General features: G+C 33.8%; 10 protein-coding genes across 10 annotated transcripts; 7 read left to right on the top strand and 3 right to left on the bottom strand.

Moving 5' to 3' along the window:
• Positions 1-1708: 1708 nt before the first annotated feature.
• On the top strand, positions 1709-3149 carry NAEGRDRAFT_78806 (uncharacterized protein). The gene is made up of 2 exons (XM_002680304.1): positions 1709-2587; positions 2629-3149. Exons 1-2 carry the CDS (start codon positions 2205-2207, stop codon positions 3134-3136), a joined length of 891 nt encoding a protein of 296 aa, XP_002680350.1. The 5' UTR covers positions 1709-2204; the 3' UTR covers positions 3137-3149.
• NAEGRDRAFT_78805 (anaerobic glycerol-3-phosphate dehydrogenase subunit C) lies at positions 3128-4979 on the bottom strand. The gene has a single exon (XM_002680166.1). It carries the CDS (start codon positions 4909-4911, stop codon positions 3142-3144), a length of 1770 nt encoding a protein of 589 aa, XP_002680212.1. The 5' UTR covers positions 4912-4979; the 3' UTR covers positions 3128-3141.
• A 1730-nt stretch (positions 4980-6709) lies between these two features.
• On the bottom strand, positions 6710-7960 carry NAEGRDRAFT_78804 (uncharacterized protein; the record flags this gene model as incomplete). The annotated part of the gene is made up of 1 exon (XM_002680165.1): positions 6710-7960. One exon carries the CDS (start codon positions 7958-7960, stop codon positions 6905-6907), a length of 1056 nt encoding a protein of 351 aa, XP_002680211.1. The 3' UTR covers positions 6710-6904.
• A 241-nt stretch (positions 7961-8201) lies between these two features.
• On the top strand, positions 8202-8866 carry NAEGRDRAFT_4527 (ras family small GTPase; the record flags this gene model as incomplete). Its single annotated transcript, XM_002680303.1, has 4 exons — positions 8202-8245; positions 8294-8352; positions 8401-8466; positions 8520-8866. Coding segments are annotated over 4 exons (516 nt in total), but the record flags the coding sequence as incomplete, so codon positions are not given.
• A 111-nt stretch (positions 8867-8977) lies between these two features.
• NAEGRDRAFT_57304 (uncharacterized protein) lies at positions 8978-9983 on the bottom strand. Its single transcript, XM_002680164.1, has one exon. It carries the CDS (start codon positions 9953-9955, stop codon positions 9026-9028), a length of 930 nt encoding a protein of 309 aa, XP_002680210.1. The 5' UTR covers positions 9956-9983; the 3' UTR covers positions 8978-9025.
• A 1767-nt stretch (positions 9984-11750) lies between these two features.
• Positions 11751-12197, top strand: NAEGRDRAFT_4224 (uncharacterized protein; the record flags this gene model as incomplete). The annotated part of the gene is made up of 1 exon (XM_002680302.1): positions 11751-12197. A coding segment is annotated over one exon (447 nt), but the record flags the coding sequence as incomplete, so codon positions are not given.
• Positions 12198-12941: 744 nt separating this feature from the next.
• Positions 12942-14366, top strand: NAEGRDRAFT_64492 (uncharacterized protein; the record flags this gene model as incomplete). The annotated part of the gene is made up of 1 exon (XM_002680301.1): positions 12942-14366. The coding sequence occupies one exon, from the start codon at positions 12942-12944 to the stop codon at positions 14364-14366; it is 1425 nt and encodes a 474-aa protein (XP_002680347.1).
• A 184-nt stretch (positions 14367-14550) lies between these two features.
• On the top strand, positions 14551-15858 carry NAEGRDRAFT_55676 (cystathionine gamma-lyase). The gene has a single exon (XM_002680300.1). The coding sequence runs from the start codon at positions 14641-14643 to the stop codon at positions 15832-15834; it is 1194 nt and encodes a 397-aa protein (XP_002680346.1). The 5' UTR covers positions 14551-14640; the 3' UTR covers positions 15835-15858.
• Positions 15859-16020: 162 nt separating this feature from the next.
• On the top strand, positions 16021-18454 carry NAEGRDRAFT_64490 (uncharacterized protein; the record flags this gene model as incomplete). The annotated part of the gene is made up of 4 exons (XM_002680299.1): positions 16021-16032; positions 16108-16367; positions 16420-16949; positions 16989-18454. The coding sequence occupies 4 exons, from the start codon at positions 16021-16023 to the stop codon at positions 18452-18454; spliced, it is 2268 nt and encodes a 755-aa protein (XP_002680345.1).
• A 203-nt stretch (positions 18455-18657) lies between these two features.
• Positions 18658-19651, top strand: NAEGRDRAFT_3140 (uncharacterized protein; the record flags this gene model as incomplete). Its single annotated transcript, XM_002680298.1, has 4 exons — positions 18658-18877; positions 18922-19021; positions 19122-19446; positions 19505-19651. Coding segments are annotated over 4 exons (792 nt in total), but the record flags the coding sequence as incomplete, so codon positions are not given.
• Positions 19652-19841: the final 190 nt, after the last annotated feature.

Here is a 19841-nt window from a genome sequence, read left to right as displayed (position 1 = left end):
ATGTTTGATATTTTAGTTTACCAACCATCTTCTATTTCAGAATCACCAATTAATCTTTTGAGTGGAGTCAGCTATTCCCAATATTGTTCCAGATATTGCTTCTTTGTTCCTCACAAGAACCTATTTTTCAGTAGTAAGTTGTTCTATTTGTTTCATCAATGAATTAACATGTTGTTAGTGTATGAAACGATAGATACCACAGATTACAAAGTCTCTGCTCAATTGAGAATTTATCAGATTAGTCATGGAGGAAATCTGACGATTAATTTTACACCTCTCAAAAATTTAACCCTCCCTCAAACATTCGACTCTGTCTTTTCTTCTTCAGCATACCACATCATTAGAAGAGATTACATTGTTTTATTGACCTCTTCATCTACATTTCATCAAATTGACCTCACATCATTCAATATAATCAGGTCATATACCCATAATTTTGATAGCAAGAATGTAGCTGAAGTAAGATTTCTTGACTATACATCATTGAATGACCTTGATGATACAAAATTATCTATTTTTTTCGCTAAACGTGCGACCTATGATGCCCAAGTTGGTCCAATGGAATATTTGATTCTAGATCAGTATTTGAATGATACAAGGTTGGGTAGTGGAGTAAAATTTTCAAGGTCCTCAAGACTTCAGACCATTCACTCTACTTCAAGTTTAACTAAGGCAGGAGATCTTCATTATTTCTTGCGTTTTGAAACTACTTCTTCGCTCTACACTGATGCTACTGGTTTAGTGTTGAGCAATAATATGGTTATACTGGGTGCTAACTCTTTCCAAAATAGTATATTCACAGTATGCACCTTCATTTGGTATAACAGTTCAATACAATCTACGCCACAGGCAGACGTTGTCTATGGGTCATTCAAGAATAGCATTGTTCACACCAGAACCAAATCGAGAGATACCAACCTTTTTTTAGAAGACTCTCCATTTACTACATCATATCAAGTAGATGACCTTTTTATGGTCAGCGAATTACACCATGGACATGACAAGCATTCATTGTTTGCCATTGGACAAAAGACCATTTCACTTCTTCAGATTGTTGATGGCACTTTTAAGAGAGTTTATGATCTATATGTTCCTCAACGTTCTAGAACTATAATTGGTTATCATATTTCATTAGATTATTATTATATTTTGGATGATAACTTTACCTTTTACAAGTTTGACTCTACTTTTTTGAAACTGGTTGCCTCACAAAAATATGAAGAATCAGATTCTTGTTTTATTCCATATTCAATGAAATATGACTCAACCAAGGATGTGTTTATTGTCACAGCTGTTTGTAATGATAATTCAGATTTACAAAAAGTGAAAATGTTATTTATAACAGTACAAGATCAAGCAATAACTTGGAAAGAAGGAAACCAATTTGACTTTGGTGAACACTCGAGTAGAAGCAGTACAATGTTTGGAGTAGATATTTTGTATAACACTCTTCTTGCATTAGAAATAGATGACAATGGTACTAGGCTTGTTGGAAGAGATTTTCAAAATGATTTCAAAGTTGTAAGCACTTTCCATGATACGAAAAATGATTTCTTAGGTTGTGACTTTGATTTGACTAGACACATTTGGTTGCACAATTACTTGGTAATTGCTTGTGGTTGTAAATTGATAATATTAGATAGAAATACTTTAGTTCTTCTTAAGGCCCAGTAAGTATATGAGATTATTAATATTCTAACTTTTGAAGTGAAAATAATTGTTCTGCACAAACAGATTCTGATAATTACTATACTAATGACAACTATTATGTGAGTCTTTATGCAGAAAATACTAGTAATAATGTATTCTACACAATTTCAAGTAGTGGTGAGCTGAGTAAGCTTGTAGTTGGAGGCTGGGCAAAACATTTATATGTTGAAACCTCTGTTCAAGTAAAGAGAGGAGACACAAGTAATTCCAACTATAAAATCTCTAAAGTAGGAGACAATCTCGTGGTTGCAGATATTACCTCTTCATATACATTTATCTACCTTGTCTATCCAGAAATATTTCAAGACGTTTTCAGATGGACATTATTTGGAACTGGTTTGGGATTGTTGATTCTCTCATTTACTTTGACATTTGTATTTTTCAAAACTAGAAAGGCACTCTACAAGAAACAAAATGCTGAAAAGCAATTTGAAGATACCCTTCTCAAGAGTGAATTTAATATTTCAAATTCTGTAGACTATGATGACAGCTTTATGATTAAAATTGAAGATTTGGAATTCACAGAAAGATTATCTGAAGGTGGATTTGCTATTGTTTTCAAGGGAAGGTTTAAGGGAACAGAGGTTGCCATCAAGAAAATGAAATTATCAGATGGGTACACCGAAGACCAAGAGTTATTCCAAAAAGAAGTATTTTTACTTAAATCTTTAAGACATCCAAATGTATTGTCATTTATAGGAGTTTGTATTAGTACTAGTGGAGATCTTAAACATCAATTCATCATTACTGAATTTATGGAAAATGGATCACTAGATCATTACACTAAAAAGCTTAAAGGAAAGTTCCTTATAGAGCAAAAATTGGACATTTTGTTGGACATTTGTAGAGGAATGATGTATTTACATTATAAGGGAATGTAAGTAATTTCAATCTCTTTTTAACTCACAAATCGATTAGCCTTCACCGTGATCTCAAACCTCAAAACGTCTTGATTAACAGAGGGGGAACTGCCAAGATTGGAGATTTTGGTATTTCAAGAGTTGCTGACGTTCAAGCAACAATGACTGGGCACTGTGGTACAATGGAATTTATTGCCCCAGAATGTCTTCAAGAAGAAAGATATACTGAAAAATGTGATGTGTTTTCATTTGCAATAATGATGTATGAACTTCTTTTTGAGTGTAAACCATATGAGAATCAAGATTTTAACTTATTTACCATTGCCTTAAAGGTTATTAATGGTTTAAGACCAGTAGTACCTTTCAATACCGAAGATCCAAAAGCATTCGAGAAATTTACTGATACCATCCTGACCAAACATCCAAAAACATATATTGCCTCTGTAGTTGTTGATTATATCAGTTTAATGAAGGTATGCTGGTCTGCTCTTGACACTGAGAGACCATCTTTCGAAGAAATATTTGAAAGTATCAAAGAATTCAGACAAAGAATCGAATACCAATAAATTATTTATTTTTGATAAGCTTCATATAAAATCTCAATTGGGTGCTTGCTTTGAATGTTGTGATCATTTCCATTTGATGAAATAGTGGAAACAGTTCCTTGTTTTTCCTCCTTTGACATTTCAGTTACTTGAGCCAAATGTTCTTGAGCGAGTGGGCATTCAGAGCTCATTACGTGAGTTGTTTTGGATTTGCTTGCATCTTGTAAAATCTTCTTAGCAACTGGCATACCGAATTTTACAGCTGTATCAAAGTGTGCTTTCTTTGTACCAAAACTGCCTCCATGACCACTGCATCTTTGAATAACACTAACTTTGGCATTAGGAATAAACTTTAAAACATCTAAACCCTTATTACCCATATTTTGAGCTCTTGCGTGACAAGCATGATGCAAAGTAATACTGTATGGAATTTCCTTGATTTGGTCGTGCGTTGGTAATTTACCACCATTCTTCTTTGCCAAATAAACCAAATATTCTGTAATATCCATAGTATTTCTTTTAACGCTCTGGACATTTTCATTTTCTGGAAGAACATTGGCCCATTCAGATTTCAACATGAGAGAACAGCTTGGAACAACTGTGACAACCTTAAATCCCTTACTAATATACTTATTTACAAGGAAATCGGAAACTTTTTCAGCGGATTTGCTCACAGCAGCCAAGTCACCCTGTTCAAAGTAAGGCATTCCACAACACATATTGTAATCAATAGCAACTTCAACTCCATTTTTCTCCAAAATATATTTAGAATACTCAACCAACTCTGGTTTGTTGTAATTTCCAAGACATGTTGTATAAATGATTACTTTTTCTTGATTAGTATTGGATGATTGATTCTTTGGTGTTGTGGAATTCAACTTTCCCATAAGTGTTCCAAAGGTAAATGGTGGAAGATATGCCTTCTTGTGAACTAGATTAAGCTTGTCCAAAATTGTTCTAATAATTGAATTGTTCATCAAGAAGTAGCTAATAGATTGAGGAAGTCTAGTAAGAAGGAAGCCATTTCTGTCCATCTTTGTAAGAAGTTGTTGAGAGAGTTCACTTTCCTTTTCCAAAGTTAATTTTCTATCAACACCTTCATGAACTGGAGCTTCAAACTCCTTGTTTGGTGAATCCTTTGTCAAGAATCCTGTTGTTTCACGAAGTTGAATAGGAGGATTTTGAGTAGTGTGACTTTCATTTTTCTTCTTTTGTTCTACAGCTCTATATCTCAACATTAAATGAGGGAAATCGATATTAAATTCATGTGGAGGTACATAAGGACATTTGGTATTGTAACACAAATCACACATTGTACACTTGTCTGATATTTTTTTGAATTCACTAGAAGGTACCTGTTCCAAAACTTCAACCTTGTCAATCATATCAAAAAGTGAAGGGAATGATTCACACAAATTGAAACATCTTCTACATCCATGACAAATTTCAAAAATTCTTCTCATTTCATTTTCGAGTTTTTCTTCATTGTAATATTCAGCATCTTTCCAAGGAATTGAATATCTGAATGCTTCAAATCTTTGAGCTTCTCGTTGAACTGATGGTGTACTAGTGGATGTTGAAGTGCTAGAATTAATCTCCTCTTCAACAGCAAGAGTTGCAAATCTCTTCTTTCTTGGTACTCTCTTTGCTTCACCTGCATTCGATGAAGTATTAGAAGCAACATGTTCCTCCTCTCTTCGGAATTGACTTACATGAAATCCTCTCGCAACAGCATTGCCAACAATTTTGTTGATTTGGTGTGTTGTTTTATTTAACGATACAACCTTCTTGATCATCTAGAATATAATTTACAATAGCTTTGCTTTCAAAAACGACAAGAATTCTCTGCTTTCAAGGCAATAATATTTTTTTGTTTGAATCTTGTCGTATTATTGTTTTGGAACATGAAGATGGCAACGAAGAATAATTTTGAAGGATGGATTGTATTAGATTCTTCACAATTAATATTGGATGACAGAGTATGGAGGAGAGGGTTGAATGATTCTATATAAATTATTATTTAAATTTTTCCTAGTGGTGTTGTTGCTATGGTGGTGGTATATTTACATATTATTGCTTCTTTTCTTGTTGTTTTTGTTTTTGCTTTTGAATTTGATCGTGAGCCTTCTTGACAAAGGCCAATCTTTGTTTGTGTACTTCTGGTACGGCTGGTCGTTTTTGAATTCTAGGTGCTTCTTCTGTTGATGAGGAAACTACAGAGGAGCTTGGTGTAAAGCCTGGAATTTTAACATCCCACGTATTTTCCAAGTAGAGTTGAAGATCTTTAACTTCCAATGTATCCGAACCACGATGTTTGGCTAAATTACAAGCCATTGTAGTGACTGATTCAATAAAGTCATCAGCAATTTCCAACAAAATCTTTGTTCCGATATCCACAACAATAAAATTATCACACAAATTAATTAATTAAATTTAAATATTGATATAAACATTCTCATCATCATCATCATATGAAAAAACCCACCTCTTCCACTTCTTGATCAAGGGAATGACGAGGATCAATTTGTTGTACAATTTCCTGAAGTTTGCTCTTCTTTAAAATACCTCTATCGTTACTGTTGATGCTCATGCTCCTATTTTTTTTCAATGTTGGCTTGAATTCCAAAGTTGTGATAACAAATTTATTGGTGTTGTTCAAACCCCAATATTTCAATACATTTTGTTGCTATCCATATCAAATTAAATGTTTCTATTGTTTAAACCCACAAGATGAAAAAGACAATGAGCCAACCAGTTTTGAGGAACAGATGGATCTGAATTTGCAGCATTGTAACTATTTTCTGATAACATTGATAAAACACTGGAAGATGAACATTTGTAAATTGATCTATAGAATTATTTATTAAATGATGTAAATCGAATAGTAGAATATTATCTGTCTTAAAAAGTCAAAAACAAATGACGTCAGTGTTAATGTGGATGTTCCAAAAATATCATGTTCGGAATCCCACCTTCAAAAAAATGTTATTAGGACACTACGGGCCAGCCGGTATCATACACTTGTTGTTTAACGATATTTCCTTCGTGTGGTTGATGATTAGCACACAAGTAATTGATATTGCTTATTTTGTATTGTCTTATTCTTGTAAATTAGTTTGTAATTTGAATGTTGATTCTTGTCCATATCCTATTGTTTGTTCTGAGTATTGTACATTCAATGTTGAATTGATGAGAAGTCGCAAACCATTGCCATTCAATTCACATGCTACTTTTTCACATAGTTTGACTGGAGCATTTACTTTGACAATTCCTTTTACAATTTTATATACCCTTATTCATGGAAGAGGAAAGAGATCACTCCTTTCTCTTTATTTTATCTTATTGTTGGGCGTTGCTTCTCATTGGGCTTTGGATGTGCTTGTACATAGACCTGACATGTCCATTCTACCACCATTGACAACATTAAAGATTGGATATGGAACTTGGCAAAATTGGACTTTATGGGAAAATTACTGGTTGGAAATGAGCTCTGTAATTATTGGATTTATGGCTCTAACAGTTGCACATTTCAGATTTGGAGGACCTAGATTTAGATTTTGGATTGTTGCATTGGTTTATTTGGCATTGAGTGGTGCTATCACTTATATTGTTTATTTCGGAGATGATTTAGCAAAGAAGGCTGATTCTGTAATTGATGGGTCTGTTTCTCCTCCAGACCAAACTCCAGTAATTTTCACCATTTATACTATAATAACAATTATTTCTATATTCTTGCAAGTTGATACTCAGAAAAAGAAGGAGTCTATCAAATCTCAATAAAGTTATATTCTACCATCCGTACTTTCTCTTTGCTGTTGAGCTACTTTGCCTGGATTTTTCTAATCTTTCTGCCATTTCCAATTCACGTCCTCGAGATTGTTGGGCTAGGTAGGAAATTTGATTTTTGGTTCTAGCCACCTTGACACGATTTTTATCACCAGCTCCTTCTGTTGTGAAATTGAATTGTTTCAAAGCATCACTCTCATCCTTTGTAAGGAAGACGTCACGTTTATGCTTTTCAATGAGGGCCTTTCTTCTTTCAGCTTCGACATTGATTAATTTACTAGATCCATTTTGACTAACATCCAATATTTCAAAATTTCCAGAATCAACATCTATTCCTTGTCGTTTCATTTCTTCTAAAACATCTTGTGGAATTCCCCTGTTGGCAGTTATTGGTTCCTCATTGTCTTCTGGTGTAATATTCTCCAAATTTTTGTAAACTTCGTCGTCCTCTTCATTGTAGTATGGATTAAATTCAAAATCATCCTCATTATCATCATTTTGAATTTCAACGTCGTTATTTCTTGGTATGTACAACTTTGGTTTTTCCTCCTCATCCTCTTCCTCAGGTTCACTTGGTTTTGTTTCAATAAAGTTATAATTGTAATCATCATTATCATCCTCATCATCTAAAAATCTTTCTTGTTCAATTGTTTGATCCTTTCCTTTTTTCTTTGAATCATCATTGAACAGAGAGTGTTCAGAAATTTGTTTCAACAAGTTCTTTTTGTAACTATTAGTTTTTTGCTTCTTCTTCTTTTGTTCCAATGGTTTCTCCTTCTTTTCCGATCGTGTTATTACATTACTATTAATCACTGTTGATGAAGAGGCTACACTAGGTGCAGAGGAAACTTGTTTATAATTCATATTTGAAACTCCAACAGGTCCAACCGATTCAATCATCAATTCCTCATCAGCATTAACTTTTGTAACTTTTTGTACGTTTGCATTAGTAGCAGTAGTTGAAGGTGTAGTATTTCTCGTTGCTACATTTTGTTTCGACGATGGTACAATAACTTCATCATCGGAATCGGAACCGTAGCCAGCAAGTGATGAGAGCATTTTTTTCTATTTGGAATTATCACTATTAACCAATTAATACTTTACAATAAACATCATACAATAATATCCACCCAGATGATCTTTGAACCATTGGAAGTCGTCATGTTCCACTCTTCATATCTTTTAATTAAAAAAAATAACCACCAACATTCCAACTTTACCTATGAACCCTGATCGTTTTAAATTGGCTGTTGGTAAGTAGTTTTTAATGCAATGGTGTGTGGTTCTATTGTTGTTGTCAATGATTATAGTCGGAACTGGTGCTGTCGGTAAAAGTGCCATTACGTAGGTTTTTAATCATCATTAAAATATCAATAATTGACCATTTTAAAGTATTCAATTTACACAAAATATATTTGACAGGCAAGAAACTTATGATCCAACAATTGAAGGTAGGTTTTTTAAATTTGTGAATAATTGTTGTAAATTTACTTGAATAGATGCCTATTATTGTAAGAGAATGATTGATGGAGTTGGTGTTGAATTAGAAATTGTTGATACTGCAGGTATGTCATCAATTCGGAATTAATTGACCATTATTAAACAAAAATAATAATAGGTCAAGATGATTATATTGCTTTAAGAGATACTTGGATGAAGAGCTGTTATGGATTTATTCTTGTTTTTGATTTGACATCTTACAGAACTTTGGAAGAATTGAAAATATTTGTAGAGCAAATTAAGAGAACTAAACTAGACGAAAACAAACCACTTTCTAATGGAAACATTTTCCCAGGTATTATTTTAGGTAACAAGTGTGATTTAAACTTTGAATTAAGTGAAAAGGATGTTGCATCCTTTATGAAACAAGAACTTGATATTCAAGTTCCAATTCTCTTCACTTCTGCCAAGACCAGAGTCAACATCGATGAAGCATTCGAAACAGTAATAAGAGAAATGAGAAATTTCAAAGCATTCCAAAACAAGTCAACCACAACCACTGAAAAGAAGAAGGGTTTATTCTCATCCATTTCAAACTCAAATGAAACAGAAAAGGATTTGAAGGATTTTAAGGATATTGAATAAATATTTATTTGTTTTTTTGGAATGTTATTTTACAATTTTTTAGTGGTTTGGTTCTAGAACAACAATGTTGAAGGAATAATCGTCCAACTTGAAACAGTCAACTCTTCTTTCCATATTGGAAACACTATTTACACCAATGTTTTTCCTTCTAGCCAAAACATAAACATCTAACTTTCCGCCGTTATCTAGCAATTGAGCAGAAATGGTATGATGTGACCTGTTTGATTGGGCCATCATTTGGGCAAGTTTAAGTTGATTGAATTTCAATACTTTCATCAAAAGGGAACTCTGTTGTTGTTGGTTAATCTTTACAACTTTCTTATTTTCCTTGATCATTACTCTGGATATCATGGTCTGGAAGATCCTCTTTTGATTTTCTGGAGTATCAAGAGAGCTTGTGGCAGATGAAGATATAGAGTTCCTTCGTGAGAGTGATTCGGTAGTAGAACGACTTGCATTACTAACAGGAGAAGATATTGGTTGATAGATGTCGTGAGGTCTTGAAGAGTTAAATGGCGATGATACGTTTGGAGGAACAAAAGACATATTCATGTTATTGAGTGGGTGTGGGTAATTAGAACTATATTTAGTAGTGGAATTGATATCTACAGCAGGTGGTAACAGAGAGGATAAAGGTGGCAGAATGTTATTATCTTGTTGTTGTTGGTGGTGGACAGAGGGTGAAGGTGCTTCATTATAGATTCCATGATTATTGTACAGGTATGATGATGCAGTGTTGTTATTTTGTTGTTGTTGTTGGCGATCACAATCCAACAATGCAGAGGTGGTTTTTACAAAGGAAGGAAGAGTATTGTTGTCTTGATTGTTGGTGTTATTGTTGGGAGAACTTGTTGTTGGAGTGTTGTTCCCCTTCTTGTTTTTTTGTCCGTTAATTGTACTTGTTGGTAAATAAGTGTAGTGGTGTTGGTGATAGGGTTCGTTTATCGGCGTGTAGAAGGTTTGGTTCATGCTGAAAACGAAAGCGGGCTAGCAGGATGTGTTGTTTTTTTTGACTTGATTTTATTAATAACAAGAAAGGGCTCCGTACCCTCAAAGAAAAAAACCAAAAAAACACACACAACTTTAAAAGAGATAGTAGCTTTTTTTATGGTGGTGGGTTCATTAACATACACACTGTCTGTTGTTTATCAATGTATGCCTTGAATTCATTAAATATACAACAAGAATGAAGAATATGAAAAATTCGAGAGAATGTTGCTGTTGAGCCAACCTACAGATATGGGATGGCTATTCTTCATTCTTAATCTAGGTTTACCTTCGGAATATCTTCATTTGTGAAACAAAGAACGTTTTCATGTTGAAGTCTCGGTGACTTTTTGGAAAATTTGGATGTCACTAGGGTAATGATATGAATTGCTGGTTACAATATCAATGTTTTTGGTTTGTCCATTTGATGTTGGTTGTATTAATTGACAAACTCAGAGTATTGTAATAATATTTACAACATTGAGTTCTACAAATCACAATATTGATCAATCATGAAATATACAATGAGTTAAGATAGATTCTATGAGGATCTAGATAACTTGCTATTTGTACCAAAAGAACAAATGTTGACAGATTTGCATCTAATTACTCAATTACCAAGCCGGGATAATGGGACAACTATTGAAAGTGCGCGCATAAAACTAAATTAGAGTTATTGTTGTATATTTTGATTGAATTTTAATGTATAATGCTTGTATTATATTACAATTACATTAACTATTTTACAAAGTAACATTAACACTCTTGAGGTAAATATTGTCTTTAATTGAGATTGAAAATTAAGCTGCTGATACGGCCAAACAAATTACCTGCAAGGGTAGGACAACTTATTTTTGGGATTATTGAATTTTTATTGTAATCAATTCGAAAATTGTTTGGAAAAACCGAATTGCCGAATCAGCTTCCAAGTTGAAGAATTAATTTGATTGTTGCTGTAGTTACTGTAGTGGATGGATATTATTACAATGAAAGTAATTCTTATGTTTCAAGTTGTTTTCTTAAGAGTTTTCCAATCGAAATATTGACCTTGTGTACTGCGATAGCAAACCTTTTTTCCATATCTTTTAGTAGCACACTTTCATTTTAGCATAATTGTCTTGTTGATTTGATTGAGACATTCCTTCTTGCTCATTGACAATGAGTAGAATCATTTAAATTCTGTTTTTGTTGAATCTCCTAAGGAATATTCATCACAACACTTAAACTTGAGATAATTATCAGTTTTAATACACCTTTTTGATTTAGTGGTTGAATTGGAACCTTATTACAATCCCACAACAAAGAAAACACGTTTCAAATGCAATTTTTTAAAAACTGTAAAAAAATGGCGCACATTGTATGGCGAGAAATTGAACCTCACATTTTGTTCAACAAGTTGAATAACATGGAACCAATCTTGATATTGGATTCGAGAGAAAATACAAAATTTGAAGAGATTCACTTGAAAAAATCATCCCATATTGTAAAAGGATGTGTAATGGAAGGTTTGCAGAGTATTCTTAATGGAAGACTCAGTCAACCATTCGTAAAGAATATCAAAGCTGTTGTACTTATATCTACTTGTGAAGATCTTGGTATCATGAATGAAATTGAAGAATGTCTGAATATTATACTCCCAAGAGAAGAGCCTCTTCAATTAAGTTATGTTGATTCTGCAAAGTTTTGGTCACAATATAATGGTTGTGAATACCTCATCAATTCAGCTTTATTTTCTGAGGAAACAAACAAGAGATTGAGATTCAGAACCCAATACTATGCCTCAGAAATAATTCCAAACTTTCTCTACTTGGGAGACTTTCAGAATGGTTCTGAAATGTCCCAACTTCAAGCTCTAGGTATTACCCACATAATTGATGCTACAAATGAGCATTATTCAGAAGAAACAGCAAAGGAACTTTCCATTAATTACTTACCAATAGATATTTGGGATATTGAAAAGGCAGATATATCCCAGTACTTTGAGTCTACTAATGAATTCATTCAATCGGCAAAGGACCAAAACGGTAAACTATTATGCCACTGCAGAGCTGGTTGGTCAAGAAGCCCATCCATAGTGTTGGCCTACTTGATCTCCTCAAGATTTTCTGCTTCATTGAAGGAGGCCTTGATTTGGACAGTTAGTCAGAGACCATTTGTTTGCCCCAATAATGGTTTCAGAGATCAATTGAGATGTTATGAGACAAAGATATTAGGGGCTCAATCTTTTAACAGTGACAATGAACTTGTCAAAGTGATACACTCCAACAGTAAATATTGGTCTGGAGCCACAACATCAGAGTCAGATTTTGATAGAATTTCTATCAATGCTGTGAAAAAAACCAAATTTAATGTTGAAGAATATTCTGAACCTCCTTCTCAAACCACAAAACCAAAGAAACCATTTCTTAAAAGAGGAAGCAGAGTTAAAGCCCCAACCACACACAATAAATAAATTAAAGTTAGATTGTGAATTCTCAACCTTTCTATTCTTATTGTGCAAAGATAATATTCTGTTCAATTCCCAACTTGAAAAAAAATGCAGAAACAAGAAACTAACAAACAATCCCATAAAAACAAAAAACCAAGCCAAGCCAAAATTTGGTATAAGAAGGTTGAAAATACAACAACAAATAACAGTGATCTTGTCACTCCGAGTGTGAATAATTTACCTCTTGGAAAGAATAACAATATTGAAGGTATAAAGCAACAAGTGGAAACACCTTCCGAAGTGGTTCAATCAACAATTATTGAAAATATACAAATCACACCAATTGTACAAAAAACAAAACATATCAAGAAACAGGAAAAGAAGGATAATTTCTCTAATTCGGAAAAGAAACAGAAAAAGGAACAAAATTTTAAGAATATTAAAACATTGTCTCCCGAACAGAGAAAAGGATTAGATAATTTACTAATTTCATTCAATGAAGATCATGAAACTAATTTAATTGTATTTTTAAATAATTATATGAGAATACATGGGAAAGAGTTCAATAAGGAATTTGAAAGCGCAGACATTAAATTGTTAAAGAGTAATTTGAGACAACATTTGCCAAAATCTCTGGAATTATTCAATACTAAATTTATTGAGAAAAACATAGGTGCACTTTGTGAAGCATCTATTGTTGGAAATTTATATATAACCAAAAAACAATCCCTGTTATATGAACCAAATAAGTCTCAATATGCACCATACTTTTTCAAATTGTATATGTTTGATATTTTGAGGAAGAATATCAGAATTGTAAATTTATATCAAAACAAACCGTGCACTTCTATTGGCATGTTTGCACACTATAATTATATTGGAATGCCTAGAGCTAAATTTTATGAGTTAGTGAAACAAATAGTGACTAATGATTTCAGAGATCACTTCTACTATTCAGTGATTGGGAAGGAAAAGACTGATAATTTATCAATGTGGGATATCCATGCCTATAATTTTTTGAAAAATCAAACAGAATTGAAAGAAGGTGAACTTATTGATAATTTACCTCTTATGGAATTGAAAAATAGACTTGTTATCATTCAACACATGAATGAAATGTCTCCAGAATTATGGAATATATTCCTTAATGATGGTAAATTCCCTTTTATTTTTGATACAGAGTGGAATTTCTTTGATCCACAAGAAACAGGAGTACGAGTTATACAAGTAGCAAACTCTTTTGTTTGTTTCATGATATTGGTAGATTTCGATGAAATACCTGCAGACTATTTAGTGGACTTTTTATTTAATCCTAAATTTACCAAACTTGGATTTGCACTGAATGGAGATTTGAAACGAATTAATAATTGGCTGACTGAACATAACATGGAAAATTTGGACAGAACATTCATCAACACTCCTGATTATATGAATGATCAAGGATGGATTGAAGGAGATCCTTACTCAGTAGGTCTCTCCAAATTGGTTACATTCCACACATTCAGCAATCAAAAAATGTTTTACAAATTTAAGGGAATTCTTGAATTTTACGAGTACAAATGGCAACCACATGATTTGAATCCAACACTTTCACATTGTCTCAAAAGAATAGACTATGCCTCCATGGATGTACTGATTGGATACTATTATCTAAAATGTGAAAAGTATCCATCCAATCACTTATTCAATACTAACTTAAGAAAGGGTTGGAATGAAAACACATGGAAAGAAGAAGCTAAAAAGAGTAAGGAAATCAAATACAGTTTACTTGATATCATTTACTCTGACAGATCATCATTGTTTACCACCAAGACTAGGCATTTCAAGATGAAGGTGGCTTACACCAAAAACTTTTGGAAAGCTAATGAAAATTCATCAGAACTGACCCACTCAGAAAACAATGTAATATTGGAACCAAATCAGCAGCAAGAAGAAACTGTAGATGATCAACCAATCGAACAATAAAATTGATTGTATAAAACATCTATCCAAAATCTTCTCCAAATAAGTTCACTAAAAGGGCGTACAATAAGATTCTCCTCGATTTTCTGACTCGCCTTTTCAACCAACACCAATTCTTCTTTGTAAAGTTAATTCCAATCTCTCAACAATATTCCATTGAATTTTTATTCATCACAAGAAAAAAATAGCAAAATATGACGACTTGTGTTGTTGCGTGTGCTAGAAAAACGCAACAAATTTCGTGAAGGATTCCGGAGACAAACAACAATAACAAAAAATGTCTCAACAAATCACTAACATTGCCCCATTCGCTCATTTTGGAACTGATGCTATTCATGCTGGACAAGAACCAGATAAACACTCTGGTGCTGTCATTACACCAATTTCCTTGAGTTCTACTTTTGCTCAAGTTTCTCCAGGTGTTCACTATCCTGGTCATTATGAATATGCCAGAACCGCCAATCCAACTCGTGATGCTTTCGAAGGTTGTGTTGCTGCTTTGGAAAATGGCAAATATGCTTGTGCTTTTGGTTCAGGTCTCGGATGTACTACCACTTTGTTGCACATGTTGAGTGAAGGTGATCACGTTATTTCTGTTGATGATGTTTATGGTGGTACTGGACGTTATTTCAGACAAGTTGCTGGCAAGTTTGGACTCGAATTCTCTTTCATTGATTTGAACAAGGAAGATGAATTCAAGCAAGCTGTTAGAGAAAAGACCAAACTCATCTGGTTGGAAACTCCAACTAATCCAACTTTGCGTATTACTGATATTGCTAGAGTTCATAATTGGAGAAAGGAATATTGTCCACAAGCTATTCTCATTGTCGATAACACTTTCATGTCACCATATTTCCAAAGACCATTAGATCATGGTGCTGATATTGTCATGCACTCTGTCACTAAATATTTGAACGGTCACAGTGATGTTGTTATGGGTGTTTGTGCTACTGCCAACGAAGAAATCTACAAGAAGATTAAATATTTGCAAAATGCTATGGGTGCTATTCCATCACCATTCGACAGCTTTTTGGCTTTGAGAGGTTTGAAGACTTTGCACGTTCGTATGCGTCAACATCAAGCTGCTGGTATTGCTGTTGCTAAATACTTGAAAGGTCACTCAAAGGTTGCCAAGCTCACTTATCCAGGTTTGGAAGAACACCCACAATATGATATTGCCATGAAACAAATGACTGGTTTCGGTGGTATGATCACTTTCTGGATTAAGGGTGATATTACTCAAGCTAGACAATTCCTTGAAAACTTGAAGGTATTCCAATTGGCTGAAAGTTTGGGTGGTGTTGAAAGTTTGGTTAACCATCCTGCCATTATGACTCACGCTTCAGTTCCACTCGAATTGAGACAAAAGCTCGGTATTGATGATACTTTGATCAGATTGAGCTGTGGTATTGAAGATGTTGAAGATTTAATTCAAGATTTGGAAACTGCCTTCTCTCATGTTACTCTCTAAATTATTAAAATCCCTTTCCCTTCTAATTGTATGTTTTCTTGTATTTCGTTAATATTTAACGGTCTCTCTTGAGTGGACCACTGTAATTAATAATTTGCCTCAATGCTGGCATTATTACCTTTCAAAATTCAAACTGACATTACTGTTGTGTCTTTGTTCAGAGAGAGCAGGTACTACTAAGAAAAAATGCCATTCAATGTATGTTGCCCACTCGCTTAGTAGTTTTTATTAAATAATTTCTATTGTTATTGTTACTTTATCATATGATAATAGCCCAAAGATCATGAGATTCCCGAGGCTCCTCCACTAGATACATTTAAAACAGAGATTGATACAGCAACAGAACCTTTTGAGGATTTGGAATTTCCAGCTGAGACAATAAGCGTTTATAAACCAAATCAAAAACCACCTCCAGGTGCTGCTAGGATAAAGAAATGGCTCCGACCTCACCAGGTGAATGGTGCTGTAAATCCAGAATTATTCGTTGATGATGTAAATGTTCTTGATGTACAACAAGGAGGTCTAGGTGATTGGTAAGTACTCTTTTTTGCCTATTATTGAAGTACTAATTTAATAATTTAATAGTTGGTTTATTGGGTCATTATGTATTCTTGCAGATTCAAGACACAGAATTGAACAGTTGATTGTTTCAAAACCAGAAACTAAGGAAAGAGGAAAATATTCATTTAGATTCTTTAGGGATGGTCAATGGAAAAATGTATCAATTGATGACAGATTACCTTGTGATCTGAAAGGGAACTTGGTATTTGCTAAAAGCACCAACCCAAATGAATTTTGGGTTCCGTTGTTAGAAAAAGCCTATGCAAAATTTATGGGATCTTATGCAAGTCTTGAAGGAGGATTTACTAGAAATGCGCTTGTTGACATGACAGGAGGTTTCTCTGAAGTAATGGATATGAAAAAGAAAACTGTTTTGGATGTGTGGAACTATGTCAGCAAGAGAACTCAGCAAGCTACTCTTATTGGAGCTAGTTCATCATCAACAACAGGAGAAACTGGGATTGGAAGTACAGGCCTTATGGCAGGACATGCATATGCCGTTATTGACTGTTTTGAAGTTGCAGATGTAAAATTAATTAGATTGAAAAATCCTTGTAAGTTGTTTGAATTATTTTAGATCTTAATGAAAATAGGGGCCAATGGAGAATGGAAAGGTGCTTGGGCTGATAATGCAGCGGAATGGAAAAACTCTCCTAAAGTTGCAGAGGTTGTAAAGCCTTCTTTTGCAGATGACGGAACTTTCCATATGACCATTGAGGATTTTTGTAAATATTTCACTACATTGGATGTTTGTAGACTAATTAATTACCCTGTGAATCCAGATACACCAGCTGTTGTTGAATGGAAATGCCAAACTAGGTTAGGAAATTGGAATGGTGAAGGATTGTTCACTGCTAATACTAAAGTTTCTAGGAGAGGACCTCAATTCACTTTCACTCTTCAAGAAACTTCAGATGTAATAATAAGTTTGACACTACATTCATCAAAGTACTTGTCAGATGTTAAGGACAAGGACTTTCCTATCGGTTTCCATGTAATGAAATCTGATGAAAATAAGGATAGATGCTTCTTTGTCAAACCAGCTAGTATTATGTTTAAGAGTACATTTGAATATAGTAGAGAAAATTCAATGAAATATAATCAATTAGCAGCTGGAAACTATTTGATTTGTCCATCAGTGTACTTTAAGGATAAGGTCGGATCTTTTGTTATTAGAACATTTATTCGATCAAGCTGTAAGGGATTCAATGTTGAATTATTGCCTGGTGAAGAGGAATATTATCATTACGTTGCTAAGGAAAGTCAATGGGACTTTTTATCTGCTGGTGGGTGCATGAATTCTTGGAGGTGGATAAAGAACCCACAATTCTTACTGACTTTGAAGAGTAACGAGAGTAAAAAATTGCGAGTCAGAGTAGGAGTGGAGCAAGTTTCTGATCAACCAGAGTTTACTGGAATGTACATATTACAGGCTAACGACAAGAACCCAACAAAACCAATTTATGAAAATAAGGAGGCAGCCAAACCTCTTCAATTCATTAACAGAGCGGACAATATTAGTGATGATGCATTCGATCTGGAAACAAATAAGAATTATGTCCTGATTCCAACAACATTCAAAACTGGTATAGAGATGAAGTTTACCACCAAGGCCTTCATCCAAAAACCTCCAGGTCCACCAGTAACTGTCGACTTGATTCCTCTCACAGATTCTATTTTCAAGAGAAAGTATTTAGAATGTGAATGGACAAAAGAAACAGCAGGTGGATGTCCAAATAATAAGGAAACATTTTGGAAAAATCCAAAAGTCATGATTTCAGCAGCTAAGGATTGTGAAGTGGATATCTTATTATGTCAGGAAGAAAAGGATGGAAAACTGGCCGGTGTTGGGTTCCATGTTTTTAAGGGTGAGATGAGATCAGCATGTCAATGTGCAAAAACCAATTCTTGGGGATTCAATCGAGTTGCAGCTCTCACAATTTCACTTCAGGCCAATATTGCTTACTACATTCTACCATCCACTTACAATGCAGGTGATGAAAGAAAATTCACAATTGTGGCAGTTCATTCAAGTGATGTTAAATTAGGTCTCTTATAAAAACACTCAATAAGTTCTCCCTCAATACACAATCAGAATGTGTCGGCGATATTGCTCTCTCCATAATTACACCTTAACCCATCACCAAATCATGTGACCGTTGTATATTTGTATTCAAAAATTTAAAAATCACAAAAAAATTCATAACAATGTCATCTTCATCATCAACAACTACCAGTGCTAGTGGCAACATCTTTTTAAAGAATTTGGGAATTGGTGCAACATCGGGTGCTATTGCTGCCTGTACAATCTTTCCTTTGGATTTATTAAAAACTAAAATTCAATCAGGAGCTGCCGGAAAGGGCATGATTGATATTGTCAAGGAAACTATTCATCCAAGCAATGGTGGATTTAGAGCACTTTATCGTGGGTTAGCTCCAAATCTTGTTGGTATCATGCCAGAAAAAGCTATTAAATTATCAGGTATGTTCAAAGATGACAAGATGAAATTCGAAATAATCAATTAGCTAACGACTTTTTCCGTTCATTCTATACTGCTAAATTTGTTGGAACAACTACATCAAATGGTCAAATTCAACAATTGCCACTTTGGATTGAAGTTTTGAGGTAAATATATTTAAAAATTGAATTTTTGTAAATTGAACGAATTGAATAGTGGTGCAAGGTAATTATTTAATAATATATCAGAATTAATTGACTTTTAAAGTGCTGGAATGTGCCAAGTAGTAGCAACTACTCCTATGGAATTATTGAAAATTAATGCTCAAATGGCTGGAAAGGATCACTCAACTGTTGATTTTATTAAGAGAGTTGGTCTTAAGGGAATGTATAAGGGACTCTTTGCTACATTGGCAAGAGATGTTCCTTTCTCAATGATGTACTTCTCATTATATGCTCGTGTTAAGAATTATTTCAGAGCTCAAACTCAAGAACAATATCTTCCATTGCCAAAGGTTTTGCTTTCTTCAATTATTGCAGGTACCTTTGCTGCTGCTCTTGCAACTCCTATGGATGTCATTAAGACACGTTTGGTAAGTTTAAACGGTTTTCTCAATCATTTCGAATAATTTTCAATACTATTTCAAATAGCAATATTCTGGTACTACTGGAATGGAAGGATTAACATATGCTCAAGCTGCTAAATATTGCTATACTAACAAGTTACTTTGGAAGGGAACTTTACCTAGAGTTTTAATTATTTCACCACTCTTTGGTATTACATTATTGTGCTATGAAGGCTTCCAAAAGTTTATGGGTATTACAACAGTGTAAATTCATTAGAATTACAATAAGAGAAATCAAATTTTGTAAATTTATATTTTCGAGATTGACAAGAACAAATTGTAATTTTAAATAATAAAAAATGAACAAAAGCCAACCTTGTTCGGATGAAGAAATAATTGCGAATAGAGAGAACAGTGAAAAA

This window comes from Naegleria gruberi (genome assembly GCF_000004985.1).
Source record: "Naegleria gruberi genomic scaffold NAEGRscaffold_10, whole genome shotgun sequence".
In the NCBI taxonomy this organism is placed as follows: Eukaryota; Heterolobosea; class Eutetramitea; order Acrasida; family Naegleriidae; genus Naegleria; species Naegleria gruberi.
The sequence above is the reverse complement of the archived record's forward strand: the minus strand, read 5'-3'. Positions and strand labels throughout refer to the sequence as shown.

What these genes read in the sequence shown, in the direction of transcription:
- NAEGRDRAFT_78806 (XM_002680304.1), top strand. Translation starts at nt 2,205, where the DNA reads ATGATTAAAATTGAAGATTTGGAATTCACAGAAAGATTATCTGAAGGT. An exon ending in TATTTACATTATAAGGGAAT is followed by an intron (nt 2,588 to 2,628) that starts GTAAGTAATTTC and finishes CAAATCGATTAG; the next exon opens with CCTTCACCGTGATCTCAAAC.
- NAEGRDRAFT_78805 (XM_002680166.1), bottom strand. Translation starts at nt 4,911, where the DNA reads ATGATCAAGAAGGTTGTATCGTTAAATAAAACAACACACCAAATCAAC.
- NAEGRDRAFT_57304 (XM_002680164.1), bottom strand. Translation starts at nt 9,955, where the DNA reads ATGAACCAAACCTTCTACACGCCGATAAACGAACCCTATCACCAACAC.
- NAEGRDRAFT_55676 (XM_002680300.1), top strand. Translation starts at nt 14,641, where the DNA reads ATGTCTCAACAAATCACTAACATTGCCCCATTCGCTCATTTTGGAACT.